General features: G+C 50.6%; 10 protein-coding genes across 10 annotated transcripts; 5 read left to right on the top strand and 5 right to left on the bottom strand.

Moving 5' to 3' along the window:
* Positions 1 to 1,575: 1,575 nt before the first annotated feature.
* Aud_009715 (uncharacterized protein) lies at positions 1,576 to 5,231 on the top strand (the record flags this gene model as incomplete). The annotated part of the gene is made up of 5 exons (XM_043294564.1): positions 1,576 to 4,345; positions 4,398 to 4,595; positions 4,647 to 4,698; positions 4,760 to 5,106; positions 5,158 to 5,231. The coding sequence occupies 5 exons, from the start codon at positions 1,576 to 1,578 to the stop codon at positions 5,229 to 5,231; spliced, it is 3,441 nt and encodes a 1,146-aa protein (XP_043150499.1).
* Positions 5,232 to 5,525: 294 nt separating this feature from the next.
* Aud_009714 (cystathionine gamma-synthase) lies at positions 5,526 to 6,830 on the top strand (the record flags this gene model as incomplete). The annotated part of the gene is made up of 2 exons (XM_043294563.1): positions 5,526 to 5,687; positions 5,763 to 6,830. The coding sequence occupies 2 exons, from the start codon at positions 5,526 to 5,528 to the stop codon at positions 6,828 to 6,830; spliced, it is 1,230 nt and encodes a 409-aa protein (XP_043150498.1).
* Positions 6,831 to 7,208: 378 nt separating this feature from the next.
* Positions 7,209 to 7,484, top strand: Aud_009713 (MoaD/ThiS family protein; the record flags this gene model as incomplete). Its single annotated transcript, XM_043294562.1, has 1 exon — positions 7,209 to 7,484. One exon carries the CDS (start codon positions 7,209 to 7,211, stop codon positions 7,482 to 7,484), a length of 276 nt encoding a protein of 91 aa, XP_043150497.1.
* Positions 7,485 to 7,792: 308 nt separating this feature from the next.
* On the bottom strand, positions 7,793 to 8,488 carry Aud_009712 (uncharacterized protein; the record flags this gene model as incomplete). The annotated part of the gene is made up of 3 exons (XM_043294561.1): positions 7,793 to 7,877; positions 7,945 to 8,273; positions 8,330 to 8,488. 3 exons carry the CDS (start codon positions 8,486 to 8,488, stop codon positions 7,793 to 7,795), a joined length of 573 nt encoding a protein of 190 aa, XP_043150496.1.
* Positions 8,489 to 10,163: 1,675 nt separating this feature from the next.
* On the bottom strand, positions 10,164 to 11,954 carry Aud_009711 (FAD-binding oxidoreductase; the record flags this gene model as incomplete). The annotated part of the gene is made up of 6 exons (XM_043294560.1): positions 10,164 to 10,481; positions 10,535 to 10,730; positions 10,780 to 10,808; positions 10,862 to 11,113; positions 11,162 to 11,247; positions 11,297 to 11,954. The coding sequence occupies 6 exons, from the start codon at positions 11,952 to 11,954 to the stop codon at positions 10,164 to 10,166; spliced, it is 1,539 nt and encodes a 512-aa protein (XP_043150495.1).
* A 1,737-nt stretch (positions 11,955 to 13,691) lies between these two features.
* On the top strand, positions 13,692 to 16,941 carry Aud_009710 (exoribonuclease II; the record flags this gene model as incomplete). Its single annotated transcript, XM_043294559.1, has 3 exons — positions 13,692 to 13,856; positions 13,911 to 14,257; positions 14,322 to 16,941. The coding sequence occupies 3 exons, from the start codon at positions 13,692 to 13,694 to the stop codon at positions 16,939 to 16,941; spliced, it is 3,132 nt and encodes a 1,043-aa protein (XP_043150494.1).
* A 348-nt stretch (positions 16,942 to 17,289) lies between these two features.
* Positions 17,290 to 18,513, bottom strand: Aud_009709 (glycoside hydrolase family 7 protein; the record flags this gene model as incomplete). Its single annotated transcript, XM_043294558.1, has 1 exon — positions 17,290 to 18,513. The coding sequence occupies one exon, from the start codon at positions 18,511 to 18,513 to the stop codon at positions 17,290 to 17,292; it is 1,224 nt and encodes a 407-aa protein (XP_043150493.1).
* An 861-nt stretch (positions 18,514 to 19,374) lies between these two features.
* Aud_009708 (acyl-CoA synthetase) lies at positions 19,375 to 21,499 on the bottom strand (the record flags this gene model as incomplete). The annotated part of the gene is made up of 5 exons (XM_043294557.1): positions 19,375 to 19,412; positions 19,472 to 19,704; positions 19,758 to 20,665; positions 20,743 to 21,047; positions 21,142 to 21,499. The coding sequence occupies 5 exons, from the start codon at positions 21,497 to 21,499 to the stop codon at positions 19,375 to 19,377; spliced, it is 1,842 nt and encodes a 613-aa protein (XP_043150492.1).
* A 498-nt stretch (positions 21,500 to 21,997) lies between these two features.
* On the top strand, positions 21,998 to 22,552 carry Aud_009707 (BolA family protein; the record flags this gene model as incomplete). Its single annotated transcript, XM_043294556.1, has 3 exons — positions 21,998 to 22,123; positions 22,193 to 22,299; positions 22,378 to 22,552. The coding sequence occupies 3 exons, from the start codon at positions 21,998 to 22,000 to the stop codon at positions 22,550 to 22,552; spliced, it is 408 nt and encodes a 135-aa protein (XP_043150491.1).
* Positions 22,553 to 23,285: 733 nt separating this feature from the next.
* Aud_009706 (syntaxin) lies at positions 23,286 to 24,522 on the bottom strand (the record flags this gene model as incomplete). Its single annotated transcript, XM_043294555.1, has 5 exons — positions 23,286 to 23,347; positions 23,407 to 23,686; positions 23,745 to 24,232; positions 24,293 to 24,440; positions 24,517 to 24,522. The coding sequence occupies 5 exons, from the start codon at positions 24,520 to 24,522 to the stop codon at positions 23,286 to 23,288; spliced, it is 984 nt and encodes a 327-aa protein (XP_043150490.1).
* Positions 24,523 to 26,340: the final 1,818 nt, after the last annotated feature.

Here is a 26,340-nt window from a genome sequence, read left to right as displayed (position 1 = left end):
GGATCATAGGGCGCTTGTCAACGACCCACGAGCACACCATGTCTGACCAGAAAGAGCCTAGGGTATTGCGGGGCCCAGCTGCAATAGGATTAGCGTCGTTTCAAGATGAAGGTTTGAGCTGTTGAACAGCGGAATGCGCTGGTGGGGACATCGCAGAGATCATTTTGATTGGCCTTGGGCACAGACTGTGTGTATGTGTTCCTTGGAGAGCCAAGGGGGAGGGGGGGTTGTTTTTATCAGCCTTGGATTTGAATCAATGTCTCATGCGTCCCAGACTTGAAGCTACAATAGGGTATAGTTTACCAAATGGATTGTAGTACTTTGTATCGCTTGCTCCGTCAAAGTTCAAATAAATTAATAATATTCTACGAACTCACCTCAATCCTCATGGCCTTTTAGGGTCTCTATCTATGGAGTATGTGGTAGGACTATCTTACAGATCTGTTTGATTTGTTCTCGCTGTTATCTGGCCTTTGCGCGTTGTGCAATGGTACCAATGTCAGGTCTACGTAAATCATCTGATCAATGATCCCTATCTTCTTCGCTGCGCTGTTATTGAAGTAGATATTTTTTTTTTTTGAACAGACCTTCTTACGATGAAATGAGAGAATTTTAGGAATTATTCATGATTCCTTCAGATCCTTCAGATTGTAGAGTGCATCTACGTAGTACCGCTGGGGCGCATTGCGGAGAAACCCAGGTACCCATCCTCGGTTGACGACACAAGCGCTCAAGGAGGTTTAAGACCATGGAGTGGTACCATGTCAAGTGGACTACTGCTGTGACAATAATCCTTCGTCCTGTTATCCAACCTATCTTATTTCTTCTTCTCTTTCTCTTCTTTCTTCCCCCTATTATTTAGGCCTCTAATTAGAGTCGGAGAATCCACTGGATAGTAGACAAGGAGCTGCTGGTCCAGCTTGGCAGCCTACGTGACTGTTCCAATTGAACAAAGCCAAATTGTCATTTGCTCTTCATTTTGGAGATAGGAATTCACTTGCTTTCACCAAGTTGCTTCAGCCTACTCTGATCTCAAAGGTAAGTACTCAAGAGGATCTTGCAAAATGTTCTAAAAGCCCCTTCTTCTTCCCTGGCGCCTCTCACTCGTCACTTCTGAATGCCTATTTAATTGGTGTTGGTAGATCGCTGGTCCCCTACTCCACCAGATAACGAAACGCAATCGCGCCTCCCTCCACGAGTACCACCTGTTTATTTGTGACTAGCCAGCCATTTGCAGCTTATTATTGCCAACTCTCTCCTCCTCTGGAATAAAAAAAATACTCTGCAGGAGCCTACGTGTGAAGTCTCGTTGAACTTGGGCTTGTCCACCTATTCCTCCTTATCGCAATTTCCCCACACGATCGGTTACTCTTGCAACATTGTTGCTCTTCACTTATCTGACCGACCCTTGTTGATCTGCGGTCTGCGCACGAGAGTCATCATAAGCGAATGTGGTGGGGAATGGTATACTCACGGACTTTATAGCTTCTGTTGTGCTGGTATCTATCTCGCTTGCGATGCTTATAGCATTCTAGTATCATACCGCGCGATCTACCGAGTCTAGAAAGGATAAAAATGTCTACAAAGGATCCTTTTGCTTTCCTGGAAAAAGAGCCCAAGCCGGTTGCCATCAAGAAGCCGCATTGGAGAGAGAAGCTATTTTCGAAGGAGAAAGAGAAGGAGAAGAACATCAATCGGTCCACGGCTGACCAACAAATTGAAGCCTTTCTCTCTCCGGTTCGTTCAAAATCCGTATCGCATGCTCTACATTCAGCCAATGGAACGGCTCGAGGGCCTCAAAAGCCCCGCCTGGACGTCTCACATCGATGGCCTTCAGCTCAAGATGTTCTGAACGCTTCTTCTCCAATTTCCAATCCTGCTTCCGCAACCGAGATCTACCCTCCGACGAGCTTTCCATCCCCACCACGAAAGACTCGTGCGCGAAAGGGCCTCAGGGTTCGATTCTCCGATAAAGATCCAGAGGTTATAGGGGAAGGCGGTGACGAGATTGAGACTCCTACGATGGAAATATCGTTGAACCGCGGGCGTCAGACTGAGTATGATTCGAGGGCCCCTCAACTCCAGGTCGACACTTCCTTGGGAGCCACGGATGGTGTATCGCCAGCGAGAACACCTCAACGGAAGGATACCAGTGAAGGCATGAACGCAGCGGACTGGAAGCCATTACTCATTCAGAGCCCCCAAGACTCTGAATTCCTGTTGACATTGAATCTCGGTGGGGCCGGTTCTCGCCTTTCATTCCGAGCATCACCTGATTCCAACTCATTTGCTCAGCGTGTCCGGGCGAAGATGCAGGCTGAGGAGGGTCGTGCTCTGCAGCATGGTTATCACGACTATCCTTCCTCGCCAGAAGAGGATGGACCACGCACTGAGAAGAAATCCGCCGCAGTCTCACCCGAGAGCCCCAGCTCGCTGTATGAAACACCGCCTGTTTCGGAGACTGAGTCTCATCCCCCGGCGTTGACCCTTCGAAGTCCCGCGAGCTCAAGCACACACAAGCAGGGCGGAACGAGTCCTATTGAACTGAACCTACCTGCTGCTCTCACCTCTGGCCCTGAACTACGGAGTCTTTCGCCTCCCAAGCCGCAGTCGACTTCACGAGACCCTGTACAAAATCGTCCAGTCAGCCGAGACGAGCGCGACGCAACTCACGGGGCTCAGTTACCGAAAGCTTCCCTACGATCCCTAGCCAATCAAGTAGGTGATGCTGCCTTCACGGATCTCAAGGCATACGTGGCACAGTATTCTCCTTTAATCCGCGCAGCAGCAGAGAGTGTGAAGCCTTCGATGGAGATTTCTCTGGTTGAGTGGATAAGGGCAGCGGTATGGTGGTTTCTGCGTGGGAAGAAGAAGCTTGAAGCTTACGCCCGATCTCGCTCTTCCGGTTCTGGGGGAAGGACATCCCAGGGGAGCTCCCTGGTCAACGCCAAACAAGCAGTGGTGGACCTTGGCAAAGCCTTGTGGATCAGTGAGAACATTGTACCACAGCACAGTGAGCTGTCTCGATATGGTACTAGGGGGATTGATGCACTTCTTGCTGTGGCAAGCACGACTGGTAATCAACATCTGGAAGATTGTCTCTCCCAGCACCAAGCGATTATGAGTCACTTGCGCTCTCTGGCGATGTCAATCAAGAGAAACAATATTCTTTCTGAACTTGCTACTGAAGGCGATGCGGCTGTCCAAGCTGACATGAGTGTGTGGGTGAGGTACCCGGGTTTCGCCCCTGACGTCTCAGCAGTACTATCTGGAGCAGCAACAAGGTCTGTTTTGGTGGACAACTCCGGAAAGGGTCCAAGCACTGTTCAGATGATGCCGCTCGGTGATACGAGCCGTCATTTCAGCTATGGAAGTATGTTTGTGGAGGCTTGCATCAGTTCAAAGGAAGACGACTCGCAGGAGCATTTTTCAATACCTTGTGCTTTGTCTATACTACGTGACCGCGGAGACTGGTACGTATTCGCAGCAATTACAAGCCAAAGCGAATTGGTCAATGTCATGATCCAGTCGGACAGAAAGAAAGGGCCCACCTGGGATGACGTGGAATGGCATGTCAAGTCGCATTCCATGCGGGTTAGACTACCGCGTGGCTTCGAACTAGATGTTTCGTTTCAAGAAGACGATTTCAAGAATCTCTGGAACATTGTCCAATATACGCTCAAAACCGAGGCAAGCCTTCAGCCGGAAGCTAGCGAAACCGTCATCTTCGAATACACGTTGAAGAACTTCCAGTATATGGATTCGGGGACTCCCAAGGCTTTTCCTGCGGAATCTGTGGAGCGCTGTCGGCTACGGTTATTTGAACGTTCAGCAACGGTTACCGAAGGCACGGGCTCTCGGAGCGCTCATCGAGGCTTTCGGTTGACAGTACTTACCAGTCCCAAGGTGAAGACGTTGAGCAGTGTCCGCCATATTATTGGACATGGTGCCCCGATTATTTTCGGACTGCTCAGAGGGGAAGATGGAGCTCCCGCGCTCATGCTTAAGGTGAAAGAAGACGGACGAAGTCGGTCCATGGTGATGACGTTTCAAGAAATCCAGGGCCGAAACACCATGCATGCCCTGCTCTTGGGAATGACCACGAAGGAGCGAGAATTTAAGATACCCGATATATCTTTGCGAGCCTACAGAATCGAGCAACCCGCGGACAAGTTCAGTGGCCAGCCCGTTAAGGCTCATCTTGAGTTTCCCGCTGGTAACGTGTCAGTGATTGACCAAGAACGTGCTTATGTGGACCATGGCTATGGCCCTACCATCTTATCGGAGCACTTGCGAGCTTTTATCGCAACGGAGTGGGGTTCTGTAACAGATCGCCTGAATTTAGGTATGCGGAAGTCGTGTCAACGATGCTAGAGATCCACTGACTCTCCCTTCAGGTCCTGGTGAACTAAAATTAGGTTTGGACGTCAACAGCAGGACGAGTCTCAGTTTATATAGACCAGCGCAACAGGACTTGACAGTCTCAATAGCCGAAAATCTCGTGCCTGCGGAGGTGCCAGACAAAATAGCCAATTTCATGCAGATTGCCATGGTTAAGCCCATGGTTCGACGTTTTGATTTTGCGTCTCTGAAAGGTATGTCCTCCGATAGTCCTCTAGGCGCAGCAGCGTGCTAATTCTTTCTAGATCTTCATGTTTTCCAAGCAGCTGTAACGGGGTTCAACGTTTTATTTGACGGGTATGTACTTCTACGCCCATCTACCAGGTAGCCACCTGCGCGTACTCACTACAGATATTAGCATTGCTTCCTCGTTTATCATCTCCCGGCGCAGAATGGTAGTCCCGATCTACAAAAAGTGGGAAGCGAGTTTGGCCCGCATTCAAATCGTTCAACAGGAGAAAGTCGTACAGCTGGTCGCTTTCTTGGCCGATTTCAACCATGGACGATGCATGAACTTTGTACTCAAGGGCATGGATACGCTCGAAAGTTTTAACAGATCGGGCAAATTCTGTATTAGGCTTGTTGACGCCAAGTTTGCGCTCCCGAAAACCGAGGATGATCCCGCTTCGGACTTTGTTTGTTTGGATATGCTAGAGTATCCCAGTGAACATGACGATATAACGATTGCCTTTGACTCCGAAGCCGGTATGCTCTCATGTGTATCAGGGTCGCGTTCGACGCTAACAATATCAATAGATCGTTCAGCTTTCCAAGCTGCAGTACCGGGAACAGTCCGTGAGCCATCAAGGATGGGCTCCCTTCGGCGGTAATCGGTTTGGTCGATTACTCATGGGTTACGAAGTCTTTCGCCATATGTACATTATTGAGTCGACGTACCAGTTGCCATTATCGCAATATACCCCTTTTTCCATCTATTATCTGCCGGTTCCTTCGTTCTCTTATCTGGCTATCACGCAATACAGATCCACAGCCAGGCCGCTTTGACATCACGTGTGAGTCCTGCTGTGGGGTTCGCCGACAGTCGGCCATTTGACTCCCCCGCTGCGCGATGGGACGGTCTTCTTTTCTGTCTTCACCATATGCTGTAATTAAGAAACATTACAATGTCTCATTTCAATCAAGCAATTGGCGCTTCTACGCGCTCGCTACACGCGGATGATGAGCTTAATGTAGTTACCGACGTTGCTCCCCCGCTGCATGTCTCTACGACCTTCCGATACTCTGATAATCCGGACGAACTGGTACCCCTCACAGATCTCAGCGGCGTACGTCACAGCATTTTGATTAATCCTTTCCATGCAATTTTGGTCTTGTTTTGACATTGCCAATTCGTACTCTAGTATGATCAAGAAAAGACCAGTCACGTCTATTCACGTCTCTCCGCACCCAATCCGACCCGGTTCGAAGTTATTTTATCGTCGCTCCTCAACGGCGAAGCAATCAGCTATTCCTCGGGACTATCCGCCCTGAATGCCGCGCTTGTTTTGCTGAACCCTCGGCGAATTGCCTTCGGTAATGGCTACCATGGGTGCCACGGTGTGATCGAAATGTTCGGTCGCCTGACCGGGCTCCAGAAGCTAGATCTCGACTGCCCCGCGGAACAGTTGGAGGCCGGAGATGTTATCCTCTTGGAGACGCCCGTAAACCCGCAAGGAACTGCTTTCAACATTGCAGCATACGCGGACAAGGCCCATTCCAGAGGCGCGTACCTGGTTGTCGACAGCACATTCGCACCGCCAGGCCTACAAGACCCCTTCATATGGGGTGCCGATCTGGTCATGCATTCCGGGTCCAAATACTTTGGCGGGCACAGTGATGTTCTCTGCGGTGTCCTTGCAACACAGCGCAAGGATTGGGCGAAGAAACTCTTCCAGGATCGATTATTCTTGGGCAGCGTGATGGGTAACATGGAGAGTTGGCTCGGTGTGCGCAGTCTGCGAACCCTCGAGATTCGAGTCCAGCGCCAGAGCTCGAACGCAGCGAACTTGGTCTCGTGGTTGGACAAGGCATTGCGCGCGCAGAATCCGGCACCGGGTAGCGATGAAGCCGTCACGCAAGCTGCTCTCGAGCAAGTTTTCCACGCGAGTCTCCAGAAAGAGGACGAGGAGTGGCTACTGAAACAGATGCCCAATGGCTTCGGGCCTGTTTTCTCCATCACCATGAAGGAGGAGGATTATGCGCGGAAGCTCCCTAGCAAGCTTTCGTTCTTCCAGCACGCTACCAGTCTTGGAGGGGTGGAGACGCTGATCGAGTGGCGGACAATGAGCGATGCGACGGTAGATCGTCGATTGCTTCGGATCAGTGTAGGATTGGAGAACTGGGAGGATCTCAAGAGCGATCTTGTGAGTGCTTTCGGGGCGCTCACTGGGACCCAAGAAATACTGGCTGTAGCTAATCTACATATATAAATGACCCAACGATCGGACTCGTAATCACATCACATCTTATAAGAAGCAAATGAAATATTAGCCTGCACATCCTAGCTATCCTTGTAATTCTTGTCTAAACCCTTGGCTGTCCCGCTGTACTTACTCTCTTAGATCTCGTAGATACTTGGTGATGCACAGGTGTGGAGTCGCGATAAGAGTTACCCCGCACCAATTCCATCTCCAATCTTCCCTTCATCACTCTGGAAGCCATCCTCACAACCGCAAAAAATAGAGTGAAAGAGCATCAACCTGTTTCACATTAAAGGTTTTTACCGACAATCCCAGCGAGCATAAACCTGCCCTCTCACCCGCCACCTTCAACGAATTACCTCAGCAACACAGCACAATCCTCCCAGGATGACCGCCCAAGAAACACAACCAGCCTTCCAAATCCACTACTTCTCCAGCGCGTCATCCTACACAAACAAATCAACCGAGACGCTCCCCGCCCCTCTTCCGCTGTCCAGGCTCTTTGACGTCCTGGAGGAACGATACCCCGGTATCAGGGACAAGGTGCTGGTTAGCTGTGGGGTGAGTCTGGGAGAGGAGTATGTGGATGTAGAGGCGGACGCGGAGGTGGTGATTGGGCCTGGAGACGAGGTCGCGATTATTCCGCCTGTTAGTTCGGGGTGAGGGGCTGTCTCGTTTACTTTGGATTGAGTGGGAGCATGTGATGTCTGGTTGTGAGTGAGATACCCTAGGGTGGTTTGGGAGAAGTTGATGTCTTGGTCTCTGGATATTGGTGATGATCGCTAACATAAAATGCAACAGGCAGTTATATTAAGGCTAGGAAGCCATGCAACAGATCCAGTATATAAGTCAGGAACAGAAAGAACACAAAAGACACGTCAATCATATTAGCCATTATTTCCAACCCGGTCATACCGCTGTTTTTGTCCTCGTCGAGGACGCCTTAACCCGCTTCGCGAAGCAAGAGGCTTTCATCCATCCAGTTTCTCACCACCGGTGGCCTTCTTCTGCCGCCAGAGACAGACGCAGCAGACCGCCGAAAAGAAGAACAAAATACTACAGCATCCAACCATCAGCTTGATCTTTCTAGAAAGAGGGCGGGGGCCAAAAGAAAGAAACTCACCACAAAGCAATGCTCAACCCCCAGATCGACTTCGCCTCCAGACAGACGCCCCTAGATGCCGCAATCCAGTTCTTGTAATCGACCTTCCCGCCCAGATGGTCCAGATAGTTATCAAGACTCGTGGCAAATGCATACGCAGACGATCCATCACCCGTCAGATCCCCGATCACATCGCACTCGAGGTACGAGAGTGGTTTTCCGATGATAACCGCCACGACGATGACGGCGACAAGCACCAGTGCGTCCATGATGGCGCTCGCGAGGAACGGGAGAATGTCATCCAGAAGAAGGATGAAGGAGATGACGCAGTAGATGACGGCTATGCAAGTCTGGCCGGGCTCAGTTAGCCTGTGAGATGAGGGATGTGGTATGAGGTCTAACGTACCACGGTGATTGTGCCGATGAAGACGCTCGGCGGCGTTGCGTTCTTGGAGACGATCTCCGCGATGAAGTTGGCTGTTAGGCCTATGACGGCGATGAGGGAGCAGGCCTGGACGATCCGGGCGACTTGGAAGGTTGCACCTAGTGCGCCGTATTTTCCCATTTTGATTGTGTAGGGATGGAATAAAGGATTTCTCTATGATGTCGAAGGAGTGTAGTAGATATCTGTTAAGATGGAGAACACGACCAGTCGCGGAAGGAATGTATAATATAGAACCCAAAGTGAAATATGAAAATCCAAAGGAATGTAGATGATATCTCTGAAGAACGGTGATACAATGCAACACAAGTAAAGACAAAGAGCTGATCTGATATCTTCATCCACCCACGGCAGACAACAACCCTTTTATAACAACGCTACCCTCCCCGAAACAAAGCACCTTCAACATCAAAGACTCAACAAACGACCACCAAGAACAAATTTAGCATCTCCAAGAATCTAGACCCAGCCCCATCGTCCCAGACGGGCGGTTTCCCATGCGCGAGGCGTTAAAAGCGTCGATCCGTACAAGCGCCCAGAGCACTACTCGTCGACGTTGGACGCCATCATCGTCCCGATCTAGACCACCGACTGAGATATATGAAATAAATGGCAAAGCGCGAGACCCATTATGACTCTAGCCTTTCAGGGCTGGATTTGGGACGCAGAGTCTACAGGAGGATGGGGAGGGGATGTACACACGCTCTGTTCTCCACCCCGGCGCTTGGAGAGAGGGCATTGTCTTCCGCCGGGGGAATCTCAGCCAACAGTCCGGTGAGCTTAATTCAACCTGATACAGCGACAAGGGGAGGGGTTTCCTGAGGCTCTTGGGAGATCTATTGTGAGAGAGAAATGAAAATGTCTCGTTTCATGGCTTGAATCTGCATTGTCTAGAAGCCAATCAAAGCGATGCGTTGGGGGAGCTTGATTGAGCTCCTTCATGGCGAAGGATAGGATCTATTTTTGTTGACGAAAACTGCGACAGAGCATAACAAAGGCAGAAAAAAAAGTAAACGCGACGGCGCTGGCCTTTCTCATTGTCGATTTCTCCCAATCTTCTCCAGCCGGGAAGTGGTCCCAAGGCTGTTTGGCTCGAACTGGGGCCCTTTGATATGCTGCTACCTACTACGAAAGGTGCATGACTTAAAGACCTAAGGAGAACTTTCTAAGTGAATCTGCGCAGAGCATTGCTACACCTCGACCCGGCTTTCACTGATAGAATGACTGAAAGGGCAGTGCATAGATGGCCGTCTGAGGAAAGTGGCATGGCGATTTCGACGGCGATTAACAGTGTGCGAGGTTGATGAGGCATCACTAGGAAAGCACAATCCTCGTTTCCTAGATATAATCAAGCTTGAGGTCTTACTTCCAGTCCTTGCCAGCGATTTAGTGGCTTAGAGTCACTAGGTTCATTGCTCCCGTGAGAGCGTGCAAAGGTCGTATGACTGCAGAGGGGAATGATCGTATCTTATATCTCATGCGGTCCAGGTTCGATGTCAGACTGTTGACCAGGTTCGATGAACTCTAATGGATGGACAGAGGAGACTTTTGTAGGAAGATATGTCTCTCTGGCTGCGAGGATGAATACATGGTCGACGTGTTCAGTCTCAACAGTCAGGTCAGCGACATAAATGCTTAGGATATTGGATATTACATTGGTATCTGCTTTCTTTGCTGTTCAACCCTTCAGCTCATATTCTAAGCGTTCAGTTGGCAGCAAAGTCTAGCCCGACAAGCCCTAAATCTAAGCTATATATACGAAAGAATAATCCAAAATCGATCAAAGCTCGGAATACCGTCAATGAAGCCTAAATCCTCCACTAGTTCTCTTCTGGAAGAATCCATCTGGATCATACTTGATCCTGGTTTGCAATGCCTGCTCCCTGGTGCGGATACGACCCCAATAGTCCTGTCGGAAGTACGCATCGTTCATGAAAAGTGGCCGGTAAACATCAGGCAAGAGTCCCTTGTCAATGTTGTCGCTGATAATGTTATCAAAGCCATTATAGAGATTCTGATTGGCAGCATCAATCTTAGCGTCGTCTGCCCCAAAAGCATAGGAGAAGTCTAGCTCAATAATAATATAGTCTTGATCTGTGGGGAAGTCGAGAAGATCCTTCCAGGTTGTTAGCGCATTTTCTAGATGCAATGAATGCTTTCAGGACTTACTCCTCCTCTAGCCTTGGCTTTTCTGGTGATAGTTCGAGGCATTGGCTGAAATGCAATCGACCCGAGCATGTTGGGCACTTCAAGTACAGTGTTCGTCACATTAAACCAGTGGTTGTAGTATCTTTGCATGACCTCTGCGCCGACGGTCTTGTTCGGCAGAGGAGTAGTCTCAGTAGCAATAGTATACCGTTGGCCACTGCAATCAAAGTCAGTAGCCGACACGAACACTAGGAAGATCATCTTACTGCAGAATGAAGATATCGTTGTTTTTAAGCTGTTTCAATATGAGATGAGCTACTCCGGATGATCGACGGCAGGGTTACTGACCAAGTCATAGTAGCTGTCCCAGGTTCTAGTACTATCGGTAGGTCCGATTGCTGTAAAATTGGTAAAGACACCCTCTGGTGGCTCAGGCCCGTCGTAGAAGAGGAACATGATCCAGGTGTGGATCAACAAGCCATGCTCACAAGTCACAATAATAGCAGCCTTGTCATCGGGATAATGCTCGGTGAAGTCACGAAGAGCGCTCAAGACTTGAGGCGTCTTATCGGCTGTAAAGACATAGTTTCCTCCCCATACCTGTGCTATTTAGAATATGCCAGATAAATATAACTGGACACGGTTTACCTTGTGGTCTTGAGGATGTGTCTGGAGCGTGTATGCAGTAACAATGCCAAAGTTGTTACCGCCTCCCTTAAGAGCCGCGAAGAGATCTACCCCCAGGTCAGTTTGGTAGCGAACCGTGCATTCTGCTCTGTTTACCGGTGTTTTCCTTCGCGTTGGCATTGACAATGGTCCCATTGGCAAGCACCACTTCAAAGTTGACGACATTGTTGGCTGCCCAGCCATACTGCGAACTCAGAAAGCTCAACCCGCCTAGCTGAATCAGTGAAATGTCAACCATCGCGAGGGGCTGCAACTTGCCTCCGAGCATATATCCTCCGACGCCCACGCCACCAAGGCGTCCACCGACGAGTGCACGACCAGTGCCATCGAGACCTTTCTGAGCATCTTCCCACGAAAGTCCAGGACCGACGATGGCAGTCTTGTCTTCGGGATTGTAGATAACTTGATCAAGATTCTTGGTCGAGATGAGAAGACCATCTTGAATGCTGGCGAAGCCATTGTTGGGCATATGCCCGCCTGACTTCACGGCAAAGAGGTCGTCAAAATTGTGCAGTTGCTTCACAATCGCCGACATCTCCAGGGAGCTCGAAGGAGCAACGATACATGTCGGCTTCAGGTCTCCACAGGCAGCAGACCAATATTTCGTCAGGTCTGTGTAGTAGTCGAGACTCAGCGGCTTTTCAATCTCTATCCCCTCTTGCTTGATCACCGAGCAGATATCTGCAGCAGCAAGGTGAGCAAGAGCCACCGCGGATATTGCTACAGCCGTGCGCCATGGCTGACCTAGAGTCATGATGGTGGATTGTAGGCTTAAAACAACTTATAAAACACCAAGCGCAATCTGGAGACTCTAGGGAAAGCATCATGACAGACAACGCACAATGATTCATGTATTTATACTCGTTGATTTACAAAGCAGCGTGGAGAGGGACTCGGTCTTAGAAAGTACAAGGGAACTTCTATTCCAAAAAAGGCCATGGAAGACTAGCCGTCCATCCATTTTCAGAAAGCAATGCGAGAGGCCACGGGGTGACCGGATAGACAAATGAACATCCTCGGCAACAAAGCAGGGTTGACATCTTCAAAAGCTTTGATGTTGAACTTTTCTTGGTATAGTCAATCTGCACGTGTGGGACAAACCTCCTCCATGATAGAGGTCGGGCAATTAGAGGGCGAGCGCGTGATGTCTGCAAGAAGACAGTGCAGAATATCCGTCCGGTCAATATGTTAGCGGATGCGAAATCACAGAGAACGTCAATCCCGCGGTAAGTTGATGTTTGCACCGTATCCACATGGAGTATTAGGAGGATGCTGGAATCTAGCTTCGTGATCAACAGGGCACAGCTCCAGTTGGATCACAATGATTGAGTGGCCGGATCACTTATTGATTTAGCCAAGACCGGCCATAGTAAGGACAGTGCCATGCAAGAACAAATGGAGTATACCCGAGGATTGCCAGGACAGTCGCACTAATCATCAAACGGTTGATCACTCCGAAAATAGTTCTCTGCATGGCGGCATGACAAACCAGTCCATTGCAAGCTTCCGAAGGATTGCGCTGGACTGCACAAATTCCTATCAGGTAATGGAAGCTTGCTTTGATGAGGTCACCGTCCTTGATGTATCCCTGTCGTATTAGCGAGCGAACTATTGCTTAATATGTACCCTACCCCCTCGGATGGCTTAAGCGACGAAGTGTGGAGAAGTACAGTAGCTTTCGGCCCAATATTGAACTTTCTCTCGACTCAGCCCGTTTTTGGGCAACGAGGAAATCGCGGGGAATTTGCATTCCGGCAGGCCCGGCGCGGATGACGCGGTGCCGTTGGATCGATAGATAATAGTAGCTAGTACTAAGAAAAGCCGTAAGGACATAGTGATAGACAGGGATAGACCACCCAGTTGATTCGGTTAAACCGTAGGGGAAATGATTGGCAAGCCTCTTAGAGCCTTGGCCATCGCGTTTCCCTGTTTTGTGAAGGACACCGTGACCCAAGATTGAGAATTTGAATATTGAGACAACCAAGAAGCCCCGTGGGATGGTGACATTTGCACGGCCAGCCTAGGATCGAGTCTTTCATCGAAGTCCCTTGCCTGAGCTCGAGCTGCTGGTCTTCAGTGAGCATGATAGACACACTACCATACTGGCACTACCGGATTCGGTCCCATTGGAAAAAGTATGACGCTTGGACCATTGTTTAGCAGAAAACCAGATTTGCTATAAGGAGAAGTCTCGTAGGTCGCGCATGGTTGATTCTCTGGGAGGACCACAGATTTCTTTGTAAATTATTTGACAAAGATAGAAATCCGAGCAGAATCGGCAGCGGAGAATACTCCGTCCAAAAATGTCCGAAGTGCATCAACTGGGAAACGATGAAGGATTGGCTGGGACCAGCCTCCGACCGCCAGGGCGGTGAGCTTAGAAATGCCGGCAAAATGCAACAAGTTTTCGACGGCGACAAGCAAATGATGGTCCGACACTTCTTGAATCTCCAGGGGGGATTTCAGTTGTACTATGTGTTGATTCCTGGAGATGTCTTTGTTGGTGCAAAAGACGTACATTTCCCGTGGGATCATCGGGGCGAGCCATCTGCTGAAGCGAAACCGACTTCTAACTGAAACTAAACACACAAGTCGCTTGGGGCAGATATCAAATTGTCCATGCCTCGCTCGACGGACGCTGACTACGAATGTTGAAGTAAGTACTAGCTGAGACTGTGTGCTTTGCTTGCTCTGATAGAATTTCTGATAGTTTTCCACCGCTGGGCAGGACACGCAACAGACTACTACCTCCATCGAGGATATCCTTTTAAAAACCGAGTTCGAGGAGAACAAAGACATTCGGAATTATCTGCGCAAATGGCAGGAGACGCACCCAAACATCTTGGATCCGGTTCGAGGACCCGGGACGGCGAGCACATTAGATCCCTCGGCGCCTTGGGTGGGGAACATGCTAAACGACAGCAAGGAGGCGTTTGATGCTGGTAGTGATGTGCTACGCGAGGCAGACGAGGAGAGCTTGGAATTTCACAATATCGGGGACGAAGGAGAGGGAGCAGATGAATTCCTCCAGCCAGGGGACTTGGTGGCTCTTTCTACGTGAGTATACATAGTTTCTCCCTCTCTAGTGCTTGGATTCACTGACACTTGCCTCTCTTCGAAGTGTCGACGGCATTTTAAGCTTTGCAATCTACGTTCGATCAGTTCACAAGCAGCAACAGTTCTACACAGAGCGAGGCAAATGGCGAATTGCTTACAGCAAAGATCTGGACTATGTCGTGAAAGGATTCGCTCCTCCAGAATTGGTCGCTCCCCTTCTGCCGCATTTTCCGGACACAATGGCTCAAATGAGCTTTGAGATGCAGTCAGCCATTGAAGGTGGAGTGCCGAGACCTGTTGGTGCCCCTCTCTTGCAAAGGATCAGTGACTTCGAAGCAAAGATCCAAGATGTCTATCGAGACAATGCGCATATCCTTGATAACCTGCATGAAATTGTCGCCGATGAGGAAGAGAAGCTAGAATACACCCTGGAAGAACTGGCATGTAAAGTCTTGGGCATAGAGGAGGAGGTCTTGGACGAGACCATCTTATTCGCTGTGCATCAGGCTATCCGCCGGAACTCATTTATTATTGAGAATGATCGAAGTTCGCTATTCACAAATCATTACCTGGTGCAACCGAAACGAGTTGCCAGACTCCTCGATACTGTCACAAAATGGGTACATGAACATCAAGAATACCTCGTCCGGTCTGCGACAGGCAGGGTAATAGGAGAGGAGAAGTCCAATATGAAGGACCATCCTCTGCAACAATTCCTGCAAAAAGCCCAGCGTCTCATACGGGTGAGCAGAAAAGTGCGGTCGCCGACGATCATGGCGAGCGTTGGTCCGACGGCACACCGGTTCGCACCTGGACAGGATGGAAAGCCCATGGTGTATCGCGAAATGCTCACTGAGAAGTTCAATGACACCGACCGAATGATCATAGAATATCTGTTGCTATGGTGCATACCTCCTAGGAGAATGAACTCCGGGTCATTGAGGTCGGCTGGTTCCCACATCATGCGCGCTACTGGAATGTATACCACTCTCGAGCTGAACGCAGCGACCGTCAAGCTCTTCTTACAGGAATTAGGGGTGTTATCTCCTTGGGAAAATTTGCGATTACTCGACCAGAGTTTAGCTCTTCCTGGGCACGGTGTCTCGAGCAGGTCAGATGCTATGTGGGAGGATGTCAAGCAAGTGTGCGAGAAGCTCAAATCGGAAGGGCTATCAGACAGAATGCAGAGCCTGCGGACTGACTTTGGTAATCTGCCAGTCTACTGCGTGGACAATCCTGACGCGCAAGAGATCGATGATGGAGTGTCTTTGGAGCCTATCCCAAGCTCGAATGACACTTTCTGGATACACATCCACATTGCCAATCCCTCCGCATTTGTCGAACCTGATAGCTCCATCATGGAATACGCTGCCGTGCGTAATCAGACTCTCTACGTTCCAGAGCGCACATACCCGATGCTGCCCAGCTCATTGACTCAGAGCCATTTCAGCTTGGCTCCTGGTCGCCCTACGCTCACACTCAGTGCCAAGATGAATTTGCAAGGTGAAGTCCTGGAAACAAAAATCGCCAATGGCATTGTCAGAAACGTAATCTATATCACGCACGGCAAGCTACGTAGTCTTTTTGAACCAACCACTGGATCGTCGGATACCCTGACAGTGGGGGGAACTATTACGCAGCCGCACTCTCGGGAAGAGTTGCAGAGCTCGCTAGCACCAGAAGACGAGCGCGCTTTCCATACCTTGCGTAAACTGATGTTGTCATTTCGTGAATACCGTCTCAAAAACGGGGCCATGGAGTGGCCGTCGCCTGCTGATAATTCTGTCTCTGTCTTCGCAGGGACGGCGCCCATGAAACCCTACAACATGGATATCAGCAAAGGCCGCTACTACTTGGGCGATCCAATCATCCAGCTGCGCTTGCAGGACATCGACCCCCACGAAGTACCTGACCTCACAAAGCGAAATCTCATCTCAACCTTGATGAATTTCGCTTGTTGGATCTCTGGGAAATGGTGCGCAGAGCGCAACATCCCAGCAGTCTACGACGGAACATGCTATCACCCCGAATACCCGAGACTAACGAACGAAAACATGGCTGAATACGGAGGAGAAGGATGGCTACACCTCACAGCCCCCAAGGGCATCTCCTCATCGACCCCCATCCCACATATTCCCCTCGGCCTGGACGCCTACATCAAGTCCACAAGCCCACTTCGGCGATACATCGACCTCCTCGCACACTACCAGATCGAAGCCGCGCTGCGCTTCGAGCACGAACGCGGGCGTCCCCTAGACGCCACGAAGGATACCTCTGTTCTCCCTTTCTCCAAGGACTATGTCGACAAGTATATCTCCAGATCACGCTGGAAACGCAATCGCATCAGGGACTGCGACGCCGCGTCCAAGCAGTTCTGGTCGTGCATGCTCCTCTTCCGCGCATTCTACTTTGCTGAATGCACATTACCCGAGACGTTCCCATGCCTCCTCCACAAGCCGTACAGCTGTACCTCCATGGCAGGCACTGAGTTCGGCCAAGGATACGCGGGCGTCATCACGTCTCTAGGAGTCCGCTGCCAGATTCTTACCCACAATGTACCGGATGCCAACATCCTCAGCGTCGTTGAAGCTAAGATAACTTCGGTGGATTTGGCTCGCATGCTGGTCGTCATGGAGGCCACGCGAGTGGTCAAGCATTTTGAGCGCGTTGGTGAGTGGCGTTAGCACTTCACTTCTTCTCGAAGTCGGAGAGTTGAAGGGAATTGTATTTTTATAAAATCTTCTTTTGTGGATACCTCGCCTCTTTTGGACGACGCAAGGCGTCAGGCTCGTTATAGAACTGTGGTTCATATGTATCATATACCGATCTTGAAGAACATAAAGTCAGAGCTTCCTAGCTCCTCGCCAAGAATATCTCCTACCTCTGAGTGCTTTGCACGTCTACAATACACCAAACATGTTTCTAGGATCTTATCGCAGTGAGTTGCGCTCATCTTTATGTGCAGGCTTCTCTGACAGAACCATAAGTACAAATTGGCAGTCGAAGTAATTGTATAAATACACCAGCAGTACCTAAGCAGAGTACGTACTGCCAATATCGCCCCACCTGATATTCGAAAAAGTCACCGCCGTATTGGGATAGTTGGCCTGTATGAAAGCAGGATCTCCCTCGGTGCTGCTGCACGGCCCGGCACCGCCAGTATCAAGCCAATGCATCCACAGGGCCGGATCATCCCAGATACTGAACACAGGCACCATGCCCCTACCCAGCGCTTCGCCCATACGCTGCAACCCACCCAGCGCCTCGAACGTGCTCGACCACGAGCAGAAGGCCTCCGTCATAGCGATAACCGTGTTCTGGATGACCTTGCCGTCCTGCACGTACAGTCGGCGGATCTCGGCTAGTGTGCTTGTCGCAGTGTTATCGGTCGTCACGAACTGCGTGACGACGGTTATCGGCTTGCTGGTGTCGACGGCGAGACCGTAGCCGTAGTAATACTTTGCGCCGAGCGCGTAGGGATTGTAGGTGCATCCGTACCCGTCGCAGATGGAGGTGCATTCGGCGCCGGCGCACGCGTACAGCCCGGCCGTGTCGCACGGGTGCGGGGAGAAGATTGTGGATCGGGCGTTGGCCTCCCACAGGTCCATCTCCTGGCAGCAGGCGCCTGCGCTGGCGGTGTTGGCCTCGCCGTTGATCCAGGGGCCGGGGTTGAAGCACTGCGCGTCGCAGTAGCCGGTGCCGTAGGTCGCGCCGGCGGGGTTGAGGGCGCTGCGGCCGCCCGCGGCGTCCATCTCGGAGAGGTAGAGGGCGCCATTCATGCCGCAGGGGAGCTTGGAGGCGTCGACGTCGAAGGTGATTTCCTGGTTGAGGAGCTGCAGCTTGCTGTAGTTGATGCCGTCCTCGGAGACGAGGTACACGCGCGGCCTCAGCGTCGTGATCTGGCCGTTTTGCTCCTGGTATTGGCGGAGCGTCATGGCGTTGCCCGTGGTCTGCACGCCAAAGCTGCTGTAGTCGGTGATACCTTCGACTACGCAATTCTGGCTGCAGGTCACTTTGTCCGGGCAGAGAGACGGGTCAAGGCCGTTGCTAGTTGTGCATGATGTCTGGGCTCCCCTTTGGTGTATCCAATGCGCACCGATGTCAAGCACGACTGAGGTACTCTGTGCAACGCAGCCACCCTGAGAACTGCACCTGTATGTTGTGAGCTGCGGGTGATTCTCGGCGATGGAACCGATCTGCTGCGCAGTCACAAGGGGAAGGAGTACCAGCGCGGTGGCTGCAAGTGTTCGAGCCATTGTTGCTATCGCATCAACCAAGGATGATGTGTTCAGTCAGTGGACAGATCTTTTTCTGCTGATAGGTACAGCCTGGAGGTTATATACTGCCGCTTCGAGGGAACATATCCCACCAGAAGGGTAGGACCCACGGTTTGTTTTTTGGCATATCCCATTTGAGTCCGGAGTGTGCCTGGCCATACTGCTGGGGGACAGAGATCCGAGATACGAAGATATTGCATCATTGTATGCGACTCCCGTTATTTCAAGCAATCGAATCCGGTATTTGGATCAGCATAAAGATCACACCATGGAACGATGCAGAAGAGCCCATGCTCATCGATTAGAGGAGGATTTTGCTGAAGCGAACGTCCTGTCATCCTTTGCGGGAAAGGATCCTGGGAACGAGTGGAGTATGGAACGAGCCGATTTGGAAGTCGAGAGGTTTGCCATAAGGGACATTATGTCTGATTGACAACCTGGCTTCGAAGACTGTCTCAAGATTGCAAGACCCGTGCCCGACTCCGCAGGCGTCTTTCGGCGACTGGCAACAATCCCGCTCAAGAAGTCGAACTACTCATTGATAGGCGTGCCATTCAGACACTGTTTCCAATTGATTCAATATGCGAATCATTCCCGTCCAGGAGCGCTCGATGTATGGTATCTCGTCAAATCCCATGGTTGACCTCTGATTTTTGCAAGCGATGAATCGGCGGATATCCGCCCAAACCTCCTTTCCGTCATTATAGCATCATGATGGTGCATAATCTCAGGTTACTCGGAACGATTGTGGCCAGAATCGTCTGACCTTGGACATGGGTGAATTTACATATTTCGTCGAGCAGCTTATTATACAGGATTAGATGTGCGATCTCGTGATTACTATCCAAAGACCTCCTTGACGAGTGTCTTCTTGTTTACTGCAAACATCCATAGTTAGGTTTTTAAGTAGCCAAATGACGAGGTCAGGACCACTTACCCTTTCCCATGGCATTTCGCGGGATTGGCCCGTCGAGGACCTTCATCTCCTGGGGCAGCTTGTAGCTCGCTAGCCGGTCTTTAAGGGCGCGCCGCATGTCCATAGGACCCCAGGGTTTGCCGTTGCGACCTGTCTTGGCTGCTACTTCGGGATTCAGGACGACTACCGCAGCGACCTTTTGACCCCATTGCTCGGATGGAAGACCAACAACGGCGGCTTCGGCGACCTGAGGGCTGATCGAACAAGTTAGTTTGAATGTACGGGCGAGTGGAATAGGTGAGCGTACAGTGAGAGTAACTCCCTCTCGACTTCCAACGCGCTGACTTTCTCTCCACCCGTTTTGATGATATCGACGCTCAGTCGACCCTGGATGAAATACATTGGGCCCCTAGCCCATTCACCGCTGGTCCCCTTGCCGGCGTTCTGGACTACTCGGCGGGTAGCAACGTCGCCTGTTTTGAACCATTTGCCTTTCCCATCGTCGCTATCCACAAAGGCCTCCTTTGTAGCCTTCTCATTGGCCCAGTATTCGCGGAAGATCGTCGGTCCACGAAGCTGGATTTCACCTTCCCGCTCACGACCGTTGCCATCGAGCTCCTCCCCAGGCTTGATGACTTCGTTCGTCTCGGTATCGACCAGCCTAGCTTCCACAGACGGCAGCGGCCAGCCGACGCTTCCATCCACACGGTCCGCAAAGTCGAGTCCGCAGCTGATGGCCATACCAACCTCAGTCATGCCAAAGCGCTCAAGGAGGACATTTCCATTGCTGAGATCCTGCCAGGCTTGCTTGGTCGGTGTTGGGAGAGCGGCGGAGCCAGAGATGTTCAAGCGGAGATTCTCGGGCGAGATGCCCTTCTTCGCAGCTTCCTGAATTTCGGGACGTAGGCTGGGAAAGCTCGAGAGCAGTCGATTGTAGATTGTCGGCACAGCTGTGAGGAATGAGATCTTACTCTTAGTCGTGCTGTTAGGCAAAAATGGCGCTGCAAGCCTATTCCACACGGCGTCTGTATTGAACGGAAACATGAATTCAATGGAAGATCCGGCAAGTATAGGCGTCACAATCGCATTAACAGTTCCATGGATGTGATGTAGAGGAAGAAGATGAAGCAATCGATCTTCAGGGGTATATTTCCACGCCTCTAATAGCGAAGACGCTTGTGCGGTGAGTGCTGACTGGGGAATGAGCACGCCTTTCTAATTGATAGTCAGTCTAGGCATCCTTCCAGCCCATCAGAGTTTAAAAAGAGGGTAATGGAAAGCCTAATGCCTACCGGCCGGTTCGTAGTCCCAGAAGTATAAAGCATCATGCCCCCCAGCGATCCCTCCCCGTCGAGATTCTCCAAAGAGACTGGGTGCGAGCTCGTCGCACCCACCTGAATCTTCTCTTTGATATCCAGTACAGGCTCTGTATTCAACCCGGCCTTGAGCAGGTCGTGCGCCTTATCTGCGTACTTCAGAGTAGCGACCAACACCTTGGCCTGGGAGTTGTCGAGGATATACTTCAGTTCGCCGACAGGGAACGCAGGAGAAAGAGGGAGAGCAATGGCATTGCTTGCAAGGATAGAGAGGAGTGTCACTGCAGGTCCGGATCAGCCATTAAGCCAAGGTACGGGTAATCCACACAGGACACTTGTATAAGATCCTCCGGGGGCAGAGTAGAGAAACAGTACCTACGTAATCGTAGCTATTCTCCGCAAGGAATGCAACCCTTTCCCCAGATAGCGAATCCTGCCTTCCCCCAACAGACCCTAGCAGACGTTCTTTCGCCTGCAGCACGTCCGCGACCAAGTTACCATACGTGAAAGATCGCGAAGATGCGCTATGAACGACGGCGAGGCTTGAGGGGTCATGGTCTTTGAGTGCTTGGAAGAGAGGAAGATTCGGTAACGTTGACAAGGAACGAAGCGAAGCTCGCGTTGTCACGTTCTGAAGACAGCTCTTAAAGGGCTTGCGAGCAAATGCTGCCCCGACGTCCCGAAAGGACGGAGAGCCCCAAGAAAGCAATGACACGAGATTGCGTCCTTGCATGGCGGATTCTATCCTTAAGAGTGTCTCATGTACCTCCTCCTCTTGCGGTATACAAACGAGGTGCGGGTAATCGCGAGATATCAATGCTCGAGACCAATTGCTGCGCGTTGGATTGATGTCATAAACGGAGGTGCTCCGGAGCTCTGCGGTTTGGGTCTACACTGTCATTTTACCAGTTAGCACACACAACGCCAGGAACGACAATGCAGGCAAATGGAAGAGAAGTTCATACATTGGGTAAGGCTCAATTCCTCGACTCGAGAAATTAGTATAACCTGTGAAGCAGACAATTCCATCCGAAATCCACGTCAACGGACATTGCGGCGCAAACCATCACCCGCAAAACGCTATCCCCAAAACAGCATCTTGGGATCACAGGCCCAGACCGGAGCAGATCATACAATTTACAACCCCAAACAAGACCATTATCTTCTGCAAGAGACACCTCTCTACCCGCCCACCTTCGCCTTACAAGTCCCCAAGTAGGGTTACCCGTCAATGCTCCCCCTCCGCAGCCGACCAGGCCTGCTCCCCCGCCGCCTCTTCTCCCCACTCAGAAGCACCCTCCCATCCAGAATGTCATCCACCTCCACGACCCCGTTGGAGGATACGATCCGCGAAAAGGTACGGAGCATATTGACACAATCCCCCGCTTTCCTTGGAGGTCGACAGCTAGCCGAACGTTCCGCATAGATAACGACCGCCTTCTCCCCCTCAACCCTCATAATCCGCAATGACTCGCACAAGCACGCGCACCACGCCCCTATGCAAGGCGTAACTTCGAAAGAGACGCATTTCCAGTACGTCTGCGATGGCACCCTATTATATTGTCCGGAAAGAAGGGAGGGATGGGGTCGAGCTAATACGTGTGTGTACAGTGTCACGATCACATCCTCTGCTTTCCAGTCGAAGATGCAGCCTGCGCGGCATCGGATGGTCTACGCTCTACTTAAGGATGAGATTAGTCGGGAGGGGGGAATCCATGCTTTGCAGTTGCGGACGAGGACGCCGGAGGAGGAGGAGCGGGAGAAGGCTAGGCAGTCCCAGGCTTAGGGCAGTAGTATGCTGTGGCCATGTTAATGCCGGCTGACTGTCTGATATTCGAGGTCTGGTGTCTATTACGAATGTCGTGGTTTGGAAATAGACCCAATTCGGTAACTGGGTAAGATTCTCTGTACATATCTACACTTTCGTAACGAATTAGAGTTCGATTATTACATAGATTCTAGGGCCAACGGCAGTAAAAGCGAGGAGGAAATCTAATATGTACATGTACGACAGCATCATGCGTATCCTAGTCAAGAGCAGCGACGGACCATCAAGTCGCATATCATCGGACACGAAGCAGATATACACGACCCGGAGATACAAAAAGCGCAAGGGGGGAGCCAAGGTGATACGGAGAAGGAACTCGCAAGCTGCCGTGCTTTTTCAAACAAGGAGACAAATATTAGACAGGATTAAAACAGAGGAGAACGCGACTGAGTGGTATAAGAAAATACACTAGGAAATCTCGAGGGGGGAAATGAACGGTATTTGTGCAGCTCGGATGGATGAGTGAAGCGGAACCAGGCATCGGATGACGATGCCACGCCGAAATTATGACTTTCACTTCCGCATTGCATGGACAACGTATGGCGAAAGGATAGTGCAGAGGACGAGATATAGGGATATCGAGAGGCCTGATGTAGCGACGCAGATTTCCGAGTGCGGAGTAGATCATAAGCAGCCGACAAACGTATTCTGCAAGCCGTTTTGGTGCAAGCATCTTTCATGGACGGCCATTTTACGCTTTGTTGGCCTGGGTGACACCAACAGCAACACCGACAACGATGGCAATGATCAGAACTAGGGTAACGGTAAGTCAACTTTGATGCTTTCACAGAGAGGACAAAGATGATACGTACTGACGATGAGCAGCGCATACCACTTCCACTTTCTGGCATTGCGTGCGCTCTTGATGGCGTGATCAATCTGGGTGTTCGCATTCTGGACATTGTCGACAACATCTTCGGCGCCTTGGTTGATCTGCTCAACAGCAGCATCTTGTTGATGCACCAGCTCTGCAACTTCCTGGTACAAACGGCCCAGCTCAATCATATCCTGTTCGATCTTTCGAATAGCGGCGGACCGCTCCAAAGCAGCTTGTCTGGCGTCATTGGCCTGTCTGGTTCTGCTACCGGTAACCTATCAGAAGCAAATCAGCACCTGTCGCAGATACTTGGAATAAGCCATTATCTCGTACCTGGAAGCTCTGCTCTTGGCCCATCAGAACATTGTCAACACCCTGTTCGATCTCCTCGGGAGAAGCCTCTGGGTTTGCGATCTCGTATCGTCGGCGCACCTGCTCGCGCAACCGCTTCTGGAAATCTGACTGGGCCCTCTGGTACTGCTCAATCTCGCGACGCAAGTTCCGGCTGGTTACATCGACCTGAGTCTGAACACGGCTGTCTCCAGAGCCAGGTGTCTGCTTGATCTTTTTCAGGAGGTCCCGGAGGTAACGGAAACCGTTGTTGATCTCGTCTTCGATGTAATCGAGTGTCTGGCGAGAGGCCTGATCTTCCTTTCCAGTACTCGAGTCGAGCAAACCGTTCTGAGCGGCGGCGAGCTGGCCCTCTCTCTTGGCTCGCAGATCGGCAATACCATCGTTGATTTCTTTGCATTTGTTCAGCAATGCGGTCGGGCCAGATGGCTGCTGCTGCTGGCCGCCGTAACCACCCATAGAGGACATTTCTGTATGAGGCAACGTGCATTAGAGACGTACGCTCGACCTAAGGCTCTGAGGAGTCCTACCATAGTTGCCATTACCCTGCTCCATATTGTTGGCTTGCTGGTAGGGGGACTGGCCGTAGCCTTGTTGTTGGCCGCCGTAGGCATTGTTTTGCTGCTGGCCACCATAAGGGTTGTACTGGCCGTAGCCACCCTGAGAGTTGTCCGCGTACTTTGGCGAAGAAGTCAGTATAAGGTTTTTGTGCTTGGAGAATCGCAAGGGAAAGGGGTAGCCATTCAAAACATACACTCATGATGTAATTATGTCAGAATTCCTATACGCAAACACAATAGTTGAATAAATAAGCTCCTTTTGCTCTCTTGAAACCCGATATGCGTTGTATTATGATCCGGTCGCGGTTCTTCGTATCCTGTGGTGCAAGGGCGACTGCGGTTCCGGAATTCAGGAGGTTGTCCAAATGCGCTTGGGACAAGAGATTAACCCGAATTCGCCGACTGTCACTAAAGCAACGTACAGTAACGGAGCTAGAAGGAAGGAATTAAAGAATGGAAAATGAGTATAACAAAAGAGAAGTGGGAGGGCTGAATATGTCGAAGGCAAAAAAATGGAACGATTTGAAGAAAGGGACGAAATGACAGTGAGACACGCGGCTGAGGCGGACAGTCGCAGGCGGAACGGCAAGCAGAAGCGCTCTCTGAAAGGCGCGAAGGGTTGGCTCTGAATTCCTTCGGAGCTAACAGTAGGCAAAGTTCTGGACCCGCAGGACGGCAATAATATTAAAAGAAGAGAAGTGATGACGATCAGGCGCTTATGGGTCCTACAGAAGCTCGATCAACAACTATTCATAGAAAACAGAGAATGAATTGGTGGTTGATAAGGATGTTACTTCTGCTACTGTCCTTGTTCGCTTACCCCTCGTTCTTGAATATTGTTTGTGCGAATGTGGCTGATGCTGAAAGCTAGCTTCGTGGCAACTACTTTTGATTTGTTTTGAAATTTATTGATGGTGATGAATGATAGTAATCATACAGGGGCTGCTGGATTATGCACAGACCAAACTAGCTGATCGTCAAGTCCCCTTTTCTCCCTGGCTCACGTTTTGAGAGACCAAATCAATAGTTGTGAAACGTCACGGTCGGAGCTAGTGGTGATGGGTAGACAGGCCATGGTTTCACCTTTTGATGAGCTTGATAGAGGGTCTCTCTCCGCATATCTGTCTGCTTACTTGAAGCTATTCAACTACGCTCTGGTCCTCATTCTTAAATTTGGTAATGATGGCTGCCTGCTCAGCAATTGGCCGTCTCGTTTACCTCCTCTCAGGCTGTGCAGTATGCTGCTGACACTTCCCCGTATCCGAGGATTACCTTTTCCGGCATGCCCATGAAGAGAGCCGGAGAGCCGGTTGTTGGAATCCTCGATAATGGTACGGATTGCGCTTCAAATCCACCGAGAAGTTTTGGCTATGGAGGCGTTGAGTCTGCACGTCATCGTTATGCATACATTTGGTCAACAGCACCTTCAGAGCCTCAGCAATTGTTTCTAGAAAACCTGCGGCGTTGGTGGTTTTGATTAATTATTACCCGGCCAGTTACCTAAGGTAGGTCGTGTCTACCGACCAATAGCCCTTCCTGGTTGTATCGTTCGATATCAAAGGAGATTAAGCTATAAGATGGCGGATAGTCTGGTGCAATTCTTTGGTAAAAATAGCCCGATCTATCCCCAGCATCCCACATCAGTCCCTTCCACCAAACTACAGGTTTTGTCGTGGCAAAGATTAGGCCCACCCATTTGGCAGCATGTGGGCTCGGTCTCCAAAGCACGACCTGATTTGTCTTGAATGCTCACAAATGAATGGTCATCAACTTATCATTCTGCCTGGGTCAGCTTATAATTAGCAACGATCGTCAGTTCTCAAAATGGCTTAGCACACAGCCTCAATGCTGTGGCATGTTTGCAAGCTTGATTAGCTAATCTATTCCTTCATGAATTAACTGAAGCATGAGAACAATAGAATATACTGATGTCTTCTTGAAATATCAGCCATGCCAATTCTTCAATCTTGAAAGTAAAAACGTCATAGATGTTGTTATCCAGCCAAATCCATGGCTCT

This window comes from Aspergillus udagawae, assembly GCF_001078395.1.
Source record: "Aspergillus udagawae IFM 46973 DNA, scaffold_8, whole genome shotgun sequence".
Taxonomy (NCBI): domain Eukaryota; kingdom Fungi; phylum Ascomycota; class Eurotiomycetes; order Eurotiales; family Aspergillaceae; genus Aspergillus; species Aspergillus udagawae.
The sequence above is the reverse complement of the archived record's forward strand: the minus strand, read 5'-3'. Positions and strand labels throughout refer to the sequence as shown.